Source organism: Cervus canadensis, chromosome 1, assembly GCF_019320065.1.
Source record: "Cervus canadensis isolate Bull #8, Minnesota chromosome 1, ASM1932006v1, whole genome shotgun sequence".
NCBI classification, from domain to species: Eukaryota; Metazoa; Chordata; class Mammalia; order Artiodactyla; family Cervidae; genus Cervus; species Cervus canadensis.
In genome coordinates this window covers 39,125,278-39,144,935 of record NC_057386.1, presented here as the reverse complement: position 1 = coordinate 39,144,935, position 19,658 = coordinate 39,125,278, and the positions used below count along the sequence as shown (strand labels likewise).

General features: G+C 40.0%; 1 protein-coding gene across 1 annotated transcript in view; it reads left to right on the top strand.

Moving 5' to 3' along the window:
• The window catches only part of EFCAB5 (EF-hand calcium binding domain 5), a 94,769-nt gene extending 75,750 nt beyond the window's left edge, over positions 1–19,019 (top strand). Inside the window, exons 19-24 of the mRNA XM_043479185.1 lie at positions 2,847–2,999; positions 5,766–5,869; positions 9,291–9,544; positions 10,911–11,194; positions 11,611–11,707; positions 18,745–19,019. Coding sequence (XP_043335120.1) covers positions 2,847–2,999; positions 5,766–5,869; positions 9,291–9,544; positions 10,911–11,194; positions 11,611–11,707; positions 18,745–18,938 — 1,086 coding nt within the window. The 3' untranslated portion in view covers positions 18,939–19,019. The remainder of the gene's footprint in view (positions 1–2,846; positions 3,000–5,765; positions 5,870–9,290; positions 9,545–10,910; positions 11,195–11,610; positions 11,708–18,744) is intronic.
• The last annotated feature ends 639 nt before the right edge of the window (positions 19,020–19,658 follow it).

Sequence of the window (19,658 nt, the reverse complement as noted above, 5' to 3'; positions counted from 1 at the left end):
GGGATCGGGATGGGGAATACGTGTAAATCTATGGCTGATTCATATCAATGTATGACAAAACCCACTGGGAAAAAAAAATAAAAAAAAAAAAAAAAAAAAAAAAAAGCAAAAAAATTATTGTGGGAATCTTTATATCAAGGTTAACGTGTGGTTTTATTCTGGGTTATCAGTGGAGTTTTGTTTTTTGTTTTCTTTTTTTTTTTTTTAATTTTTTATTAGTTGGAGGCTAATTACTTCACAACATTTCAGTGGGTTTTGTCATACATTGATATGAATCAGCCATAGATTTACACTCAGTGGAGTTTTATTTCAAGACTGCCCAGTCGTGTTCCACTCTCTGCAACCCCATGGAATGTAGCCCACCAGGCTCCTCTGTCCATGGGATTTCCAGGCAAGAATAATACTGGAGTGGGTTGCCATTTCTTCCTCCAGAGGCTCTTCCTGACCCAGGGATTGAGCTTGTGTCTCCTGCATTGGCAGGAGGATTCTTTACCACTGAGCCACCCAGGAAACCCCAAATATTAAAATAGGTTCGAGGGGGACTTCCCTGGTGGTCCAGTGGTAAAGAATCTGCCTGCCAATGCAGGGGTCATGGGTTTGATATCTAGTTGGGGAACTAAGATCCCACTTGCTGAGGCACAACTAAACCTGGGAGCCACAGGCCACAACCAAAGATCCTGCATGACGTCAATGAAGATCCCTTGGGCAGCAACTAAGACCCGAGGCAGTCAAATAAATGAATAAGTATTAAGATAACTAACTAAATAAATAAAATAGGTTTTTGAAATTAGGTCCCTTGTTTGAAGATGGTGTTTAAGTATCTCACACTATCTGCTAAATGAAAATAAAATTAAACAAAAGAAACTAAAAAAAGGAAAGGCACTTTTTAAAAAATATATATTTATTTATTTTATTATTTATTTGGCTGTGCCAGGTCTTAGTTGCAGCATGTAGGATCTTTAGTTGTGGCACATGGGATCTAGTTCCCTGACCAAAGATCAAACCCAGGCCCCGTGCATGGGGAGTGCACAGTCTTAGCCCCTGGACCATTACGGAAGTCCCTGGAAAGCACTTTTAAGATTATAAAATAACTAGACCATTTGTACAAGCATTTAAATTTAATTTTAGGATTTCTTGGTGGTCCAGTGGTTAAGACTCCACACTTCCATAGCAGGGAGCATGGGTTTAGTCCCTGGTTTGGGAACTAAAAACCCACATGCCACACAGCGCAGCCAAAAAGAAAAAAATTTTTTTAAATTTAATTTTATGGATAAAAATTTCAGTGAAGGAAGATTGAAAACCCTATGGAGGCATTGGACTGGGATGTAGCAGCAATCAGGAAGTTGCTATCATTTGTTCCCCTGGATGCTCTTAATGTTTATTTACATTATTTAAATTTTTCTCCCTCTCATTTACTGGATGTATAACTGAGGAAGTGGTAGAATCTTTTCCCCTGGACATCTTTTTAATAATAAGTTTCATTCTCTTCTGACATAAGGATGATGTGAAGATATTAAGATGCAAAATGGAAGAGTATGGTGAACTATACTCCAAATTATCATTAAGTGAACTATATATAGTCTTTTTAGAGAACATGTCAAAGTGAATTCTAAATTGACCTTCTAGCCCTTGGAGGTAAAGGCTTTTGAGTTACCCTTAGATGCCTTGGGTCATAATATAAAATGCAGATATTTTTGAAGAATTTGTGGTTCCTCCTAGAGTTTTCCTTGATGTGACCATTTTTTAAAGTCTTTATTGAATGTGCTATAACACTGCTTCCTATCTGCGTTGAAAGGTGAAGTCTCAACCACTGGACCACCAGGGAAGTCCCATCCTAGGGCTTCTTGACAACAAGACCATGGATGGGTACTAAGGGTTTCCGATCCTTTCTCTGTGGAACAGGCTCTCTTTATATGTCAAAGAAAACCGTGTAATCTAGGATACTGCAGGCCTGGGAACCCAGCATACCTGCACAGCTGATCTGATGACAGTAGCCATGTAAACACGCAGACATTAATCTTGCATCAGATTGGGGCAGTTCTTACCCATCTGTCCAAGACTGGCATTAGTTCTTGGCTTTTAAACTTTTTTTTTCTCATTTCAAAGTTTACCTTGTTCTTATGACACTGCTTTCTGGTAGTATATACCACTGATTTCACTGGATGATTATCAGGAAACATAATAAGTTAGACAGATTTTCCGGTGGACCTCTGTTTACTCTTTTGGTCTCATTTTTTCATAATGGAACCTGTGAGAACACTTTTGAGAACACTTTTGCAATGCCTTTTGAGAACCAATGAATAATTTTTAGGAAGTAGATGATTATTGGGCTTCCCTGGTGGCTCAGTGATAAAGAATCTGCCTGCCAATACAGGAGTTGTAGGTTTGATCAATGGGTCTGGAAGATCTCCTGGAGGAGGAAATGGCATCCCACTCCAGTATTCTTGCCTGGAAAATCCCATGGACAGAGGAGTCTGGTGGGCTACAGTCCATGGTGTTACAGAGTCGGACACAACTGAGCAATGAAACAACAACAACAGTAACAACAGATGATCATTAATTAAAAAGATAATTCAGGGGACTCTCTCGGATGGTACAGTGGTTAAGAATCTGCCTTCCAAGGCAGGGGATGCAGGTTTGATCCCTGGTCAGGGAACTAAGATTGCACATGCCAGGGGGCAAATAAGCCCACACACCACAATGAAGAGCCCATGTGTGCAACTATTAAGATTTGATGCCACCAAATAAGCAAAAGTAAAATTAAAAAAAAGATAATCCAATTGATGCATTACTAATTATTTCGCTATTTTTAAAAGAAAAGGCAATTTAAATTTCTGTCTCTACAGGGTGTTGCCAATGTCTTTAGTACTGCCTATCACTATGTCCACAGCCGGGAGCACATCCTTCATATTGTGATCACTGGCATCGGCTGGCTCTACAACATCACACCCAGCATCACTGCCATCTCTACGTACTTTGTTGAGCCCAACTCAGAGAAGGTAGCTTCTGAAGGTAGCTTGGGTTTGTCCAGTGAAAGGCACCAGTAGGAGACTGGCAGGCAGAAGGAGAGTGAGGTTGGGGTATTTATGCTTTTGGCTCTCCCTCTCTAGGTTGCTTTGGGTTAGCTGTGTTCTTCAACAAAAGGCCACTGTTCAAATAGAATGAAGGGCCATGCGGGGGGCTCGGTGTGGCAAGAAGAGTTCCCGGCCCCCAGGTCTCCGTTCAAGAGACAAGAAGTCCAGTGATCTCTGTGGGTTATGAAAACTGCTAATACATTCTCTTTTTTTTAACATTTTTGAACAATAGTCCTGCTCAGAATGTCTGCTTGAAGAGGGCTCCATGCCCTCGATATATGAAATCTTATGTTAATCTTATGTTAATGGGAAATAAGAGATCATAATCTGTTCTTTTTCTTTATCCTTCTTCTTTGGACCACACACATTTCAAATTTACTGTTAAAAATATTTACCTATTAGAGAAAGACAGCACTCAGCTGTGTTTTAAACAAATTCAGTATACAGTCTTTGATTCAAGAAGAAAGTAATTTGATACTTAGAGAATGAGGAGGCCAAAAATAAAAGTTGGGAATTAAAAAGAAAAAAGACCACTGTACTTTTAGTCACATGGTCCTCTCTACTTGGCTGTCTTCTCCAGGTTCTGGTAATTGCTTCCTCTCCTTACCTCTTTGGGCTTCCCAGGTGGCTCAGTGGTAAAGAATCTCCCTGTCAAGCAGGAGAAGCTGGTTTGATCCCTGGGTCAGGAAGAGTCCCTGGAGAAGGAAATAGCAAGCCACTCTAGGATTCTTGCCTGGATAATCCCATGAACAGAGGAGACTGGTGGGCTACAGTCTACGGGGTCGCAAAGAGCCAGACATGACTGAGTGACTGACTACCATCACCACCTTCAGGCTAAGAGTAAAAACAGCTCGCCATAAATATAACTTTTTAAAAAATCTAATTTTTTACCAAAGTTATTTTCAAGTTTAACAAAATTGCAAGAAAAATTCTAGCATTTTTTTTTTCATCTTGGATAAATTTTATTTATTTATTTATTTATTTTTTTTTTTATTAGTTGGAGGCTAATTACTTCACAACATTTCAGTGGGTTTTGTCATACATTGATATGAATCAGCCATAGATTTACACGTATTCCCCATCCCGATCCCACCTCCCACCTCCCTCTCCACCCGATTCCTCTGGGTCTTCCCAGTGCACCAGGCCCGAGCACTTGTCTCATGCATCCCACCTGGGCTGGTGATCTGTTTCATCATAGATAATATACATGCTGTTCTTTCAAAACATCCCACCCTCACCTTCTCCCACAGAGTTCAAAAGTCTGTTCTGTATTTCTGTGTCTCTTTTTCTGTTTTGCATATAGGGTTATCGTTACCATCTTTCTAAATTCCATATATATGTGTTAGTATGCTGTAATGTTCTTTATCTTTCTGGCTTACTTCACTCTGTATAATGGGCTCCAGTTTCATCCATCTCATTAGGACTGATTCAAATGAATTCTTTTTAATGGCTGAGTAATATTCCATGGTGTATATGTACCACAGCTTCCTTATCCATTCATCTGCTGATGGGCATCTAGGTTGCTTCCATGTCCTGGCTATTATAAACACGTGTCTCTTTCAGATCTGGTTTCCTCAGTGTGTATGCCCAGAAGTGGGATTGCTGGGTCATATGGCAGTCTATTTCCAGTTTTTTAAGGAATCTCCACACTGTTTTCCATAGTGGCTGTACTAGTTTGCATTCCCACCAACAGTGTAAGAGGGTTCCCTTTTCTCCACACCCTCTCCAGCATTTATTGCTTGTAGACTTTTGGATAGCAGCCATCCTGACTGCCAATTTTTAAATTGGCTAAATGATTTAATCTTCATATGGAGGAAGAATAAATGCATGAGAATAGCTAAGAAAATGAAGGATAGGGGGAATTTACAACCGTAATCTGGGGAAGGATGGCTGAGTCTCAAAGGTTGAAGTGATTAAAGTGAAGTTGATACATTGATAACATAAAAATGTAAAACTTTCTTGCATCAAAGTTATAAACACAATTAATTGCCATATATCTGGCAGAAAATAACAGTGTTATATAAAAATTAGTGGGATTTTGAAAATCCAAAAGAAAAATCAGCAAAAGACAATTTTATTTTTAAAAAAACCTCATGCAAATGGTCAATAAACATAGGAAAAATGTTCAGTTGTTCTCATAATGAAATACAAATTTAAGTAAAAGATAATTTCTCACCTCCTAAATTGAAAAGCATTTTTTAAACTGTAATTTGAAATGTCTGTTAGATATCTAAGTGGAGATATTGAATAGGCAGTTGGATATATGAGCTTAGTGTTTGGGGGGAAATCCAGGCTGGTAAGTAAATTATATTTAAAACCATTTGACCGGTTACACAACATTGTGAATGTCTTTAATCCCACTGAATTGCACTCTTATGAATGGCAAAAATAATAATATTATGCTGTGTATATTTTACCAAAACAAAACATAAGCCATGAGACTGGTTGGGATGACCAATAGGATGAATTAGTCTAGGGAAAAAAATTTCTGGGGCCCAAACCTAGAAGCCTTCCAAGTGTTTGGCATCATTGTGGCCCAAAATTATATTGATCTTGACCTATAACTTGAAAAACATTTTATATTGCCTAAGCTTTTCTAATTTTTTTCTATTTATTTGTCCCCAAAAGTCTCAACGAGTGCATGAAGTTTAATCGCTCCTCTCTGTAATGAAATTTCTACCTCTTTTCAAGGATTCAGACTATGTTTTACGAAATATGATGGTCACAGGGCTGCAGGGTCTAACAGAAATCCACAAGAATCCCCCTGTCGTCTTTAGGAAGACATGCATCTTCAGGTATGGGACATACCTCACCGCCTGTTCTGTTTGACTGCCAGCTTCTGCTTCTTATGAATATAATGGCTCTCATTCTGATTGGGCTTTAAAGGAAAATTACTGCAGACCTTTGTCTGCCTGGGTCCTTTCCCCCTTAAGTTCTTTTTAAAACAGATTTCAATTTAGTGTTTTATTTTTTATGATTTTCTTATTAACATGGAATTAACAAAAACCCACCATGGTTATGAAAGATATACCCACATCACTAATCAGAGCTTATCCTCTTAATGTTAGCTAGCCTGTGGACTTTTTTTTTTTTTTTTGAACTTAAAGAAGACAGGCTGGGGCAAAGATGGGGAGGAGGCAGAGAATGTTGCCTTTAATAAGTACCCAGTTCTAGATGACCTTAAATGCCTCTCATGTGTGAAATGCAAAGAACGCTATTAAACTACTGCAAAAACAGATCTTAACTAGAATACACCTGCTTAACTAGAATACACTGCTTCTTAGAGGGTCAGCATAGTTGAATGGGTAGTAACCTATCTCAGGCTAGTAGGCAATCTGACATTTAAGTACCTATGTTAATTCAATTTCAGTTTGGCCTCATACCAGAATGTTCACTCAGTTTTAAGCTCCTTTCCATATAGTTATTCCTTGTGCTGGTTAAGAGTTTTGCGAGGGTCCTTCTAACACCCAGACTTACAGCCTTGGATTCCTGTTTATAACTTAGAGCTGGTGCCTTTTGAGGAACTCTGTTGACCAAGGAAGCTTAGCATGATGCCTCACTACTATGGCTATCATGAAGACATGGCTCAGCGGCAGCAAGGGGTAGGAACAGCAAAACAAGGGCATAACCTTTCTATCATGACAGGATTGTTGTTATGAACTACAAATGTGCTTTTTTGGCCATACCCACAGCATGAAGGATCTTAGTTTCCCAACCAGAGATTGAACCCATGCCCCTTGCAGTGGAAGCACAGAGTCCTAGCCACTGAATCGCTAGGAAATTCCCTAAATGTGTTTTTTCTGAGGCTGTGCTAAGCACCAGCATTTTTACAGATACCTAAAAGGAATGACATCTCAATATCATGTAGATGGGGAAAGGGGGAAAGAGATAAAAGGAGGTGTTTATACTTCCCAAGGGAAAGAAGGAGCTGCTACATTTCTATGAAAACCTCAGGTCCCTCACTGAAATAGGTGCTGTTTTGCAGCCCTATGGACTCTAGCCTACCAGGCTACTCTGTCTATGGGATTCTCCAGGCAAGAATATTGGAGTGGGTAGCCATTCCCTTCTCCAGGTGATCTTTCCAATCTAGGGTTTGAAAGCTTGTCTGCATCTCCTGTATTGGCAGTCAGATTCTTTACCATTGAGCCTTCTGGGCAGCCTCTTAATGAGTAATATTTATAGAAACACGGACTATGTTATGGTCCATGGGGAACTCTGCTTGACTCATTTCTACATCCATGAGTCTGTATTTTTAGCTACTAATGGTGGGAGACAGCTGGCTATTCTTAGCATTCTGTAGTGACTCACAGATAGTCAGTGGTAACTCAACTGTTAAGTCAAGATGTATCTGTTTCTGCTTAGAGCTCTAATGAATGACAGAAGACCTCTTCCCTGCTTCCAGGTGGGGCAGAGTGTGGGTGCAATTTGCCTTCCAAAGCTCCTGTTGGGATCAGGCTGAGGATAAACTTCACCTGAAATCACACTTTTAAAAATATTTATTTATCTGGCTGTACCTGGTCTTAGTTGTGGCATGCAAACTCTTAGTCACTGTCAGGCAGGATCTAGTTCTGTGACAGGGGCTTGAACCAGGCCCCCTGCATTGAGAGTGCAGTCTTGGCCACTGGACCACTAAGGAAATCCCTTAGCATCTCCCGCTTCACCATCCTGTTTGCCTCAGACCTTCACAGGTTTCTCCCGAAAGCACTCCCTCAGTGACTAATTCGCACAGAGCATCCCTTTCTCAGGCTCTGCTTCTAGTGAACCTGACCTAACACATTCATCCTTCTTTGGGCATTCAACCAAGACTTATTGGACAATACGTAAACAAAAAATCAACACCCTCAGTGAAGGACAAGTCTATAGTAAACACAGTAAGGCAGAATTGGACTTCCTTGGAGATCCAGTGGCTAAGACTCAGCACTCTCAATGCAGGGGGCCCAGGTTTGTTCCCTGGTCAGGGAACTAGATCCTGCATGCTGCAACTAAAACCCGGCACAGCCAAATAAATAAAAATTTAAAAATAAGGCAAAGTGGATGGACATGGAACAACAGACTGGTTCCAAACAGGAAAAGGAGTACATCAAGGCTGTATATTGTCACCCTGCTTATTTAATTTATATGCAGAGTGCATCATGAGAAACGCTGGGCTGGATGAAGCACAAGCTGGAGACAAGATTGCCGGGAGAAATATCAATAACCTCAGATATGCAGATGACACCACCCTTATGGCAGAAAGCGAAGAAGAACTAAAGAGCCTCTTGATTAAAGTGAAAGAGGAAAGTGGAAAAGTTGGCTTAAAGCTCAACATTCAGAACACTAAGATCATGGCATCTGGTCCCATCAATTCATGGCAAATAGATGGGAAAACAGTGGCAGACTATTTTTGAGGGCTCCAAAATCACTGCAGATGGTGATTGCAGCCATGAAATTAAAAGACGTTTGCTCCTTGGAAGAAAAGCTGTGACCAACCTAGAGAGCATATTAAAAAGCAGAGACATTACTTTGCCAACAAAGGTCCATCTAGTCAAGGCTATGGTTTTTCCAGTAGTCATGTATGGAGGTGAGAGTTGGACTATAAAGAAAGTTGAGCACTGAAGAATTGATGCTTTTGAACGGTGGTGTTGGAAAAGACTCTTGAGAGTCCCTTGGACTGCAAGGAGATCCAACCAGTCCATCCTAAAGGAGATCAGTCTTTAGTGTTCATTGGAAGGACTGATGTTGAGGCTGAAACTCCAATACTTTGGCCACCTGATGTGAAGAGCTGACTCATTTGAAAAAACCCTGATGCTGGCAAAGATTGAAGGCAGGAGGAGAAGGGGATGACAGAGAATGAGATGGTTGGATGGCATCACTGACTCAATGGACATGAGTTTGAGTCAACTCTGGGAGTTGGTGACGGACAGGGAAGCCTGGCGTGCTGCGGTCCATGGGGTCGCAAAGAATTGGACGTGACTGAGCGACTGAACTGAACTGGATGGGGTCCGACTCTGGTGCAGCTACTTTAGATCACAGGGGTCAGGGAGGGCTTCTCTGTGAGGAGCTGAGGGAGCTGAGCCATGAGAACTTAAGGGGTGGAATGTGTCAGGCAGATGAGATCACAAAAGGGCTGGTGTGGCTCCAGTATACAAGAGGAGGTGATTCAGTGTGTTTGGGTGGAATGTTGTGAACAGGTTTTTATTTTATACCCTCCTTATGTTTATTTGGTTTTGGTTTCAGAGATTTCCTCTTTAAGTGCACAGACAGCTCAGAAGTTGTTTTGGCCTCTGTCTGTGGAGAAAACCACATCGTAGTTCCACTTCGTGAGAGAACAGGAGAAGCTTTGGGAGTTCTCGATGTTAACATTGGCAAGAGGAAGATGTTGTTGTATCGAGAGTTTAAAGACCTACAGAAAATGCTGAAGGTGATTCAGCTTGCCTGCAGTGAAATACTGGGCGAATTATCTGGAGAAATAAAGAAAAACTACATCCTAGGTATTGTGAATGCGGCAACTGTCTGAATTCATAGATTTAATAAGTGTAGGGGAAATCAGACAATACAATGAAGGATACATTTTCTAAAACGAATTGTTGCAAAATACAGATCTTTCCACATGGAAGGATTTCCTTCATGCAATCTGGCCTATACGTTAGAGCAAAGGGTAAGGAATCACATTTTCTTGCCTAGAGTCATGGTTTTAGAACTGAAGGACTCATAAAGGCAGTATAGAAGTAGCATTTATTAAATGCCACATCATGTGTCAAGCACTTTAAATATGGTATTTCAATTAGTCCTTACCATAACCTAGGAGGTTAATGGTGATTATTTCATTTTACAGTCAAGGGAAGTAGAGTTCAGAGAAACGAAACCGCTTGCACCAAATCACACAGTTAACAGGTGGTAAAGGCTGGATTTGCTCCCCAGTTTGGGTGCTCTTTCTACCACAGTGTGCTTGCATGCTCAGTTGTGTCTGACTCTTTTGTAATCCCAACCTGCTCTGTCCATGGAATTATGCTGGCAAGAATGCTGGAGTGGGTTGCCATTTCCTCCTCCAGGGGATCTTCCCAACCCAGGGAACCTGTGGCTCCTGAAAGGCAAGTGGATTCTTTAGCACTGGGCCACTTGGGAAGCCCTCACAGCATTAACTCACAGGAACATCTCATTTTGCAGAGAAAGGAGCTAAGGCCTGTCAAAGTAAAGGTCTAAGAGCAAGCTACTGCAGAGCCAAGAACAGACCCCAGTTTTTGCGATTCCACCTCCACCCAGCTACTCTTACCACAAAATCAGAGTAGGCAGAAGGGAGGGAAGAAGAAAGCATGGAAACCTTTCACTATCAAGATTGGAATAAATAGAATTAGTAGAGTAACACTGTTGGATAAAGCTGAAACACTTCTAGCCATTACACAGTGTGGGATAAAAAGGAAAAAGAAAGGAAAATTCATATCTTTTGAGCATCCACTATGTGTAAGACCTGGGACTAAGCACTTTCCCATATACCATCTCCTGTTAATTTCCACAGCTCAATGGGAAAGTAGGGATCAACTCTTCTCACAGAAAATGAAAAGGAGGCTCAGAGAGACAACTGAACTAATAAGGGTGAAAGTAGGTTTCAAACCAAGGTCCAGCTCCAAATAAAGGTTTTACCTTCTCTCAGAGCCTCTGCCTGTGAACCCCACAGGTGTGATTCCATTTTTGCCTTTTGATTTCATGACTAGAGAAACTAAGATTGTTTAACACTATAGGATATAGTCTTTTTTTCCTAAAAAGAAAACAAAGGTTTGCTATATTACATTCAGAATCCCGTAAAAAAAGTAGTATTTGTTCTGAACAGCCATGTGGAATGTCTTTCTGTTGTTCTAGAGATTGAAAATGTGGGAGAAGTCCAGCGGGCAGGCATTCTCTTCTTCAGAGTCATGCTACGGGAGCTACAGGAGTGCCTCGGGCTACTTACATCCTCAGACTTTGTGTCGCTGTTACTGTATGATTATGACCCTCTGGCAGAGGACGAAGCCCCACCAGACAGCCAATCCCAGGATCTGAAAGCCAACATAAAATTAGTACAAGACATCCTGAAAGCAATTATCGTGTTCTTTCATCCAAAATTGCAATCAAGTGACTTAGAAAGTTGGGATCGCTGTAAACTGGTAAGTTTCATTAAAAAAAAAACAAAAACTCTTTATTGAAGAATAACTTACACGGGCTTAGATATACAAATCTTAATTGCACAAATCCTTGATACACAAAGGCAAGAATTTTTACACAATGAATGTAAGAGGCACCTAGAACAAGAAACAGAACATGAGTGGCATCCCCAAGCCTTCCTTTTTACCCTCCCCCATCACCAGCCTCATACACACACACACACACACACACACACACACACACACACTCACTCTCTCTCTCTCTCTCACACCCCAAGGTAAAACCAGAATCCTGATGTCTAACACCATAGATTGATTTTGCCTGTTTCAAAGTGTGTATAAATGGAACTCTGTAAACTGAGGAATCAGGCACTCTACTTCCACTTGATGATTCCACGATTTTTGTTCTTTGTTTACAGTATGTAAACCAACAGTTAGTCGAAAATATTTGTGACTTTGATCCAACTGCTATGGAACTGGAAGTTAATTTAGAGCTCATTGTTGAATACGTTGAAGGTAAATTTCCTCTTAATTATAGTCTAAATCTATACCAACAGCAACAAAATACAGTTGCAACCCAGAGATTTTTATTAGAATAAAGTGGCTCAGGGTGCAGTGCATGTGTGCTCAGTCATGTCAGACTATTTGCAACCCCATGGGCTGTAGCCCGCCAGGTTCCTCTGTTCATGGAATTTTCCAGGCAAGAACACTGGAGTGGATTGCCGTTTACTACTCCAGGGGATCTTTCCAACTCAGGGATCGAACCCACAGTTCCTGCGTTGGCATGCAGATTCTTTATCACTGAGCCACCTGGAAGCCCCAAAGCCCCAAAATTCAATTTTTAGGGGAAAAAGGTTCTGATTATAGTCTTCTAAAAGGAAGGGCATTGTCTATAATCTATTGCAATCCCCATAGTGACTGTCTGTGCCATGCACATGAGAATTCAGAAGCACCTCTATCTCCCACTTACTGACTCCATATTCAAAATTCTTTAAACAAAAAAAAAAAAAAGCAAATGGGGGCTGCAGTAAGGCTAGAAGCTAAGTTTGTTAAGCAAAAAGGCAGCTGTGATCTTTAGTTTCCATGAAGAACCAAATAAAACAATAGAGCATGAGTCTTGACAGACTAGTAATATAGACTTTTTGGAAGGAGGAGCATCAGCAGGTGGTTAAGACTCTGCTCTCGCAATGCAGGGGGCATGGGTTTCATCACTGGTCAGGGAACTAAGATCTCACATGCCATAAATATACATGCACAAGCACACATTCCTCCATGTAAGTGTGTTATCCCACCAGACACCTGAGGCTGTTTATGTGAATGGAACAGTAAACAATGAACTTATTCTTTCTTAGGGAAAAAAAAAGGATTTAAAACTAATCGTTGATTGGGGAAATGGCTCTGTAGAAATCCCTCAGTAAACCTTGTCTCCCTCTCCCCCATTCTCTTTGGACCCTCCAGACAAAGGGTTTCTGGACTTCTGGGACATATATAGTAGACAAGAGAGGCTTGGAACCAGATTCCTAGGACAAGAAATAGGAAAAGGCCACCCAGAGGAAGACAGCCCACACTCCTCAGGTTGTCTGTGGCAGCGGAAGCATGTAGCACAGTGGAAGCAGGAAGCAGTGGGTGGATGAGAGAGATGTTCTGGCTTAGGAAGGAGAGATACTCCCAGAAGTTTGGGAATGCTAGACACGAGGTTCACATAACAGTTAACACGAGTTAATGTGGACCAAGAGTGGTATGAGTGAAGATTAGAATTCCTATCCAGAATGGCTTCTGTGTAGCCTCATGGCTGGTCGCTGATTCACAGGCACCTCTGCATTCCCAGGAGTTACAGTTCTCGCTGCTTTTAAGCGGTCATTTAAGGAAAACAGGGGGCTTCCCTGGTGGCTCAGACGGTAAAGAATCTGCCTGCAATTCAGGACACCTGGGTTCGATCCCTGGATCAGGAGGTTCCCCAGGAGAAGGGAGTGGCAAACCCACTCCAGTATTCTTGCCTTAGGAATTCCATGGACAGAGGAACCGTGTGTAGTCCCTGGGGTTGCAAAGAGCTGGACACGACTGAGCAGCTAACACTTTCACAGATGGGAACTCTGGCTAACTTCTTGAGGAAATGGCCCCATTGTCAGTAGAAATTTGGAAATTTCCAGGCTTGCTGTTGAAGTCTGAAGCCTTTCTGATTCTGCACATGTGACTTGTTTTGTTTCTCTCCAGAAGCTATAGAATCACTGCTTTATTCCCTTGACTGTGAAACTTCAAAATGATATATCTTTTTAAAAATTATTATATTTATTTAAATTGGAGGATAATTTCTTTACAATATTGTGGTGGTTTTTGCCATGCATCGACATGAATCACCCATGGGTGCACATGTGTCTCCCCATCCTGAACCCTGCTCCCACCTTCCTCCCCATCCCATCCCTCTGGGTCGTCCCAGAACACTGGCTTTGAATGCCCTGCTTCACGCATTGAACTTGCACTGGTCATCTACTTTACATATGGTAATATATATGTTTCAATGCTCTTCTCTCAAGTCATCCCACCCTTGCCTTCTCCCACATAGTCCAAAAGCCTGTTCTTTACATCTGTGTTTCTTTTACTGTCTGGCATATAGGATCGTTGTTACCATGTTTCCAAATTCCATACATATGCGTTAATACACTGTATTGGTGTTTCTCTTTTTGACTTATTCACTCTGTATAATAGGCTCCAGTTTCATCCACCTCATTAGAACTGACTCAAATGAGTTCTTTATTATAGCTCAGTAATATTCCATTGTGTATATATACCACACTTTCTTATCCATGTAGGTCTATTTTCGTCCATTGATCTGAACACTCCCTGGGCCTTTTCAGTTGTGAAACGCAGGTCCCTACATCCTAATGATTTCCTCCCTGACATTAAGGTTGCTGTGCAGTTTGTGTACTGCACAGATATACCCTGCTGAGGGGGTGGGGCGCTGAGATCTAACTAGGGTTCCATTCATGAAACTGTGTGCTTCAGCTTACAGTTATGTCTGCTTGGAAGAGGGGCATCTCCTTCTTCACACACTTTTTTCTGTTCACCAAGCTGTGTGCTCAGAGTGCGCATTCATCCATTCACACAAAGATGACCTAGGGGTTAGAGGAGGCCCTGCCGTCCCTTTTCTGTGTTCCTTCTTTGGAACTCCTATTATTCAGACATGGGAAATCCTAGACTCAGCCTCCAAAATCCCTATAGTTTCTCTCCTCTTTTCCGTCTTCTTTGTTTCACTTTCTGAGACATTCTCTCAACCTTTTACATTTGTTAACTTACAGAGGTACATAGTCAAAGGGTTTGGAAGCCACTGCACAGAAGTATGAATTTTTGTAAAGATGCATTGCATTTATTTCAGTTCATACATAATTTGATTTATAACTACATCATGAAAAAAAGTCAATACAATGTGATACTGTATAGAAATTATGCTTCAACTGGAATAAGACTAATATATTTGCAAGAACTCAGTTTGGCCTGGAACAAACTTCTACCCAAGGTTTGATAACTCAGGAAAAAATTTGGTTTTACCTCCTCATTTAACACGAACTCTTACCCAATAAACTAGAAGCAGCACTCTGCAGTACCTTCAGGACCACAGTAAATTAGTGACATATTAAGTCCCTGACTGTCATGGAAAATAAGAATTCTCCTACCTACACAAAAACTGATAGAAACTAACACAGATATACCCTTTTAAGTATGATGTTGCATGGACCTTCAGCTCATTGTATGTGGCAGTAATGTTAAGAGGTGGTAGAGGGTATGTCAAACAGTAGAAATAAAAGAACTAAAATTAAGAGAACTAATGATGAAGAGAAGAGCATTCAATAAATACTGCTTAGAGCTTCCCTGGTGGCTCAGTGGTATAGAGTCCACCTGCCAATGTAGAAGACATGGGTTCAATCCCTGATCTGGGAAAATTACACATGCCAGGGAGTAGCTAAGCCCATGCACAACTATTGAGACTGCTCTGCAACAAGAGAAGCCACTGCAATGAGAATCCTGCGTGCCCAGCTAGAGAGTAGCCTCAGCTCACTGCAACTAGAGAAAAGCCCAAGCAGCAGCAAAGACCCAGCACAGCCAAAAAATAAGTAAATAAATGAAAAATTTTTTAAAAAAGAAATACTGCTCACTGATCTTGGGTTAGTTGTTAGTTGAAAGGAGCAGCTTCACATTAACTTTGAACTTGAAGCTTAAGAACTTCATTCTTTTTTGCTTCGCACATCTTTCTAATTGTCTGTCATTCCCAAAGCTTTTAACTTAATCTAATGTTAAAGCATAGATTCATAAAATGGAATTTTAATTAGAAATATCTTAAAGTGACCCAATATTTTCAGCAGAATGAATTTGCTATATAATTAAAAGTTTAATTAAGCTGGAATCTAAAAAAAAAATAAAATGTTTCTGAATTAATAGGTTCATAAACAGATTCAAAGGTTGAGCCAGCAATTTTTTTAACTCAGATATATTCAAATAATTTACTATAACCTTTACCAAGGAAGAATTACTCAATCTGTGCACACTGGCTCTCTGCAGAAATGCAAAGAGCTGGCATCTATCCACCACAAGAGGGCAGTAACACTCAACCGTTGTTAATGGGAAACCCGCGGACCGATGGAGGCTTCTTTCAATAGAGGAATCATTAGAGCCAGTTTTTAAGGCATAAATCTCTCAGTGGAACAGGGCAGGGAAACAGGAACGCAGACAGGTTCGGAGCTTCTGTCCCCGGTAACAATAAGACAGGAAATAAGCAACAGGGGCTTGTGAAATGGAGTGAGTTCGCTCGCCATCCTCACATCCTTAAATCACCATGGAGATGGCCTACTAGCTTAATAATGGCTGCAGATAGGGGTCTGTTCAATCGGATGTCAGATAACACTGGTAGGCGTCAGTGCCAACAGAGCTCTTAATGGGGATTTGGAAAAGGCAGAATAAAGGCTGTGGGGAGCAGCAGAACTGTTATATCTCAAAAAATTAGTTAGGACTGGTTTTAGAAGTGTTCTAGGGTGTACTTTAATTTAGATTTGTAACATTGGGACATAAAGATAAAGTAATTTTTTCAGCCTATAGCATTAACTTTTAAAGCTTCCGGCAAGTTAATTAATACAAAAAGGGATCGATTATAACAAATGCATCTCAATATTTTCAGTGTTGTGTTAATTGGTCTAGTGTTGCTCACATGACGTGAATCAGGCATTTTTTAGGTGCTCTCACGTCTGACATCTGCTTTCAATTTTACTCATAATTGTCACTAATGTTACTGAGCTATCATCTGAAAAGACTTCAATATTTGAAAAGCCCAACTTAATTATTCCACAATTTAATGTTGTTTCAATCAACATTTATTAAACACTTACAATTGAGGGAAAAAAACAGTGCTTCTGTGTGTGTGTTAAAAGAGGAAACTTTATAAAATTGTACTCACATGTTTTATGCAGTGAACATCAAATAAAAATTGAGATTTGAGTATGTTTTCCATATTTTATGTGCCTTTCCTGTTCCACATTGTGCCTTTTGTGGTAGTGATACCTTGAGAACCATAGAAATCTTAACCTAATTCAGGGAAACTTGTTCCTTCACGACAAGGAAATATGTTCTGTTTTGTCATCCTAATGGACAACCATGAGTGACATAATTATCGTTATTAATGAGCTACTGGATAGAAGACAGTATTTAAAATCTCTTAATCAATTCTGTGTATACATGTGTGCTCAGTCGTGTCTGACTCTTTGCGACCCCATGGACTGTAGCACACCAGGCTCCTCTGTCCATGGAATTTTCCAGGCAAGAATACTGGAGGGGTTACCATTTCCTACTCGAGGATCTTCCCTACCCAGGGATCGAACCCATGTCTCTTGCATCTCCGAAATCGGCAGGTGGATTCTTTACCACTGCACCACTTGGGAAGCCCTCTTATTTGGTTATAAATACCATGTAATGGTTTGATTCAAGTCAAATCAATAAACATTTATTGGGTTAGGAACTGTATTAGTTACTAGAAGTAACAAAAAAGTAAAACACAGACTTGAGGGTAGAAGGGATCTGAAAGAATGAAGATATTTTTTTGAGCAACTACTCTTTGACAGATTTTTGCATGTCTTTCCTCTTTAATCCCCATAACAATTCTGAGGTATCTGTTTTGTGGAAGAAGAAACAGGCTCAAGGCAATTAAGTGACTTTTCAAGGTCACAAAACTAGTTGGAGTAGAGCCAAGATTAGAATCCAGATCTGTTTAACTTTAAGTATATTCTCTTTCCATTGGACCATTCTATTTGAATAATCATTGACTGACTGACTCCTGAGAAAAAGTCATTTTTTAAAAAAATTTATTTATTCTTTGTTGTCCTGGTCTTCCTTGCTGTGCGTGGGCTTTCTCCACTTGTGGTGAGTGGGGAATACTCTTTGTTGAGGTGCACAGACTTCTCACTGCAGTGATTTCTCTTGTTTTGGAGCACCGGCTGTAGGCACATGGGCTTCAGTAGTTGTTGCTCCTGGACTCTAGTTGCCCCGTGGCTCATGGAATCTTCCTGGACCAGGGATGGAAACCATGTCCCTTGCATGGCAGGTGGATTTCTATCCACTGTACCACCAGGGAAGTCCCAAAAGGAATTTTTAAAAAATAGTTTGCAGTTTAACAAATGAAATATTTTAGTGTGCAGTGATTATAGCTTTAAAAATAATTTTTAATTAGGAAATACTTCAAGCATAGAGGTTAGAGACTAATACCTGTGCAGTCATTATGGAGCCATATTCTTAATATGTTTTTGAGCCAGACTTTTTTTAAAGAAAGAAACATTACAGGAACAGTTGAGAATTTCTATGCTCCTCCCATATCTCATTCTCTTCTTCTCCTCCCTAGAGCTAATACTATTATCAATTTGGTGTTTATCAGTTTCATGCATGATTTCTACTTTTACTACATGCCCATGAATCCATAAACAATATAATATTATTTTGCAGGTTTTAAAATTGTTTTTAAATGTATCCAAAAGAACATATTATTATACAGCTTACTTTTTGTTCTCAACAATGTTTTTTTAATTTTTTCAATAATATGTTTTTAAAAACATAGTTACTGCTGAGTCATAGTTGTGGCATGTGGGATCTAATTCCTTGACCAGGGATGGAACTCAGGCCCCTTGCATTGGGAGCTAGCAGTCTTAGCCACTGGACCACCAGGGACGTTCCCTCAACAATATGGCTTTGAGATATTCACAATGACATATGTAGCTCTAGTTCTTTGTTAAATGCTCTGTAGGCTTCCATTATAAGGGCTTCCCTGGTGGCTCAGATGGTAAAGAACTTACTTGGAATGCAGGAGACCCAGGTTTGGGCCCTGGGTCTCAACCATTATATGAATATACCAAAATTAATGTATCCATTTTCCTATAATTACATAAACAAGATTCTGCTATAGTTTTGACTCAAAATATATCTAATGAACTTTTGTCATAATTTTTCTTATATCTTAGTATTAAAGTATATTTTGGTAATAAAAGTACAAAACTAACACTTTTTTTTTTTTTTTGGTACAGATCATTCTCGAATCGAAGTATGGAAATTTGGTAATGCTGCCATCGAATACTTATACCACTGGGCACACATCTGTTTAGCTCTCATAAAGCTGAACAAAAAAATAAGTGGTGCTATTATTTCACCCCCATTGCCATCCAAGACTGACTCCTATGTGTATGCAAAAATGCCAGAGGGAAGCTTGCCAGGAAAATGATAATGGAATTGCTACTGTATTTAGGGTATTTTTGTCATGTTCAGTTTTGCTTGTTAACTATAAAAATATTTTCAATTGGAGGGGGGATCGGGATTGGAAAAAAAAAAAAAACTTTCAATTGGAAAGGAGTGCCACATAGACCTATTTTTCTCCTAGACCTTTACCTCAGCACTTTCTAAAACCAAAAGTGCCTCCGAAGGAGAAATTTGATCTAAGAAAATTTCCAGTTCAGGTAGCCATAACCAAATGTATGTTATAGAATATATTTTAAAGTTTCTTTTTAATTTTAGCATTTTATCTGCTGTGGGCCTATTATGGTTGGTTGAGTGAGTTATTGTAATTCTTTTAAGGTACAAAGTAAAGAACAGACTGAGTATTTAGGGGGAAAATGGCAGTTTTTACATCAAAAGAGCACAGTTTTTACATCAAAAAAAATACAATAATGATTTTAAGAAATGGACTAGGAATTGTTTTCCTAATTTTTCAAAGGCTTTTATGAGCACCACATCCTGTCTGCTCCCATCTCCACTCCCTCACCCCCACTAACCCTAACAACTTTAAAAGTTATTTCAATAAATAGAAATTCTAGGGAAATGTTTGCCCGTGACTCACGGAAAAAAACTTTTTTTTTTTTTCATAACAAAATCTTCATGAGTTCAAGAACTGCAGAAAGAATTTATATTTATCTAAATCTTGTTATTACAGCAAACTTTACTGCCC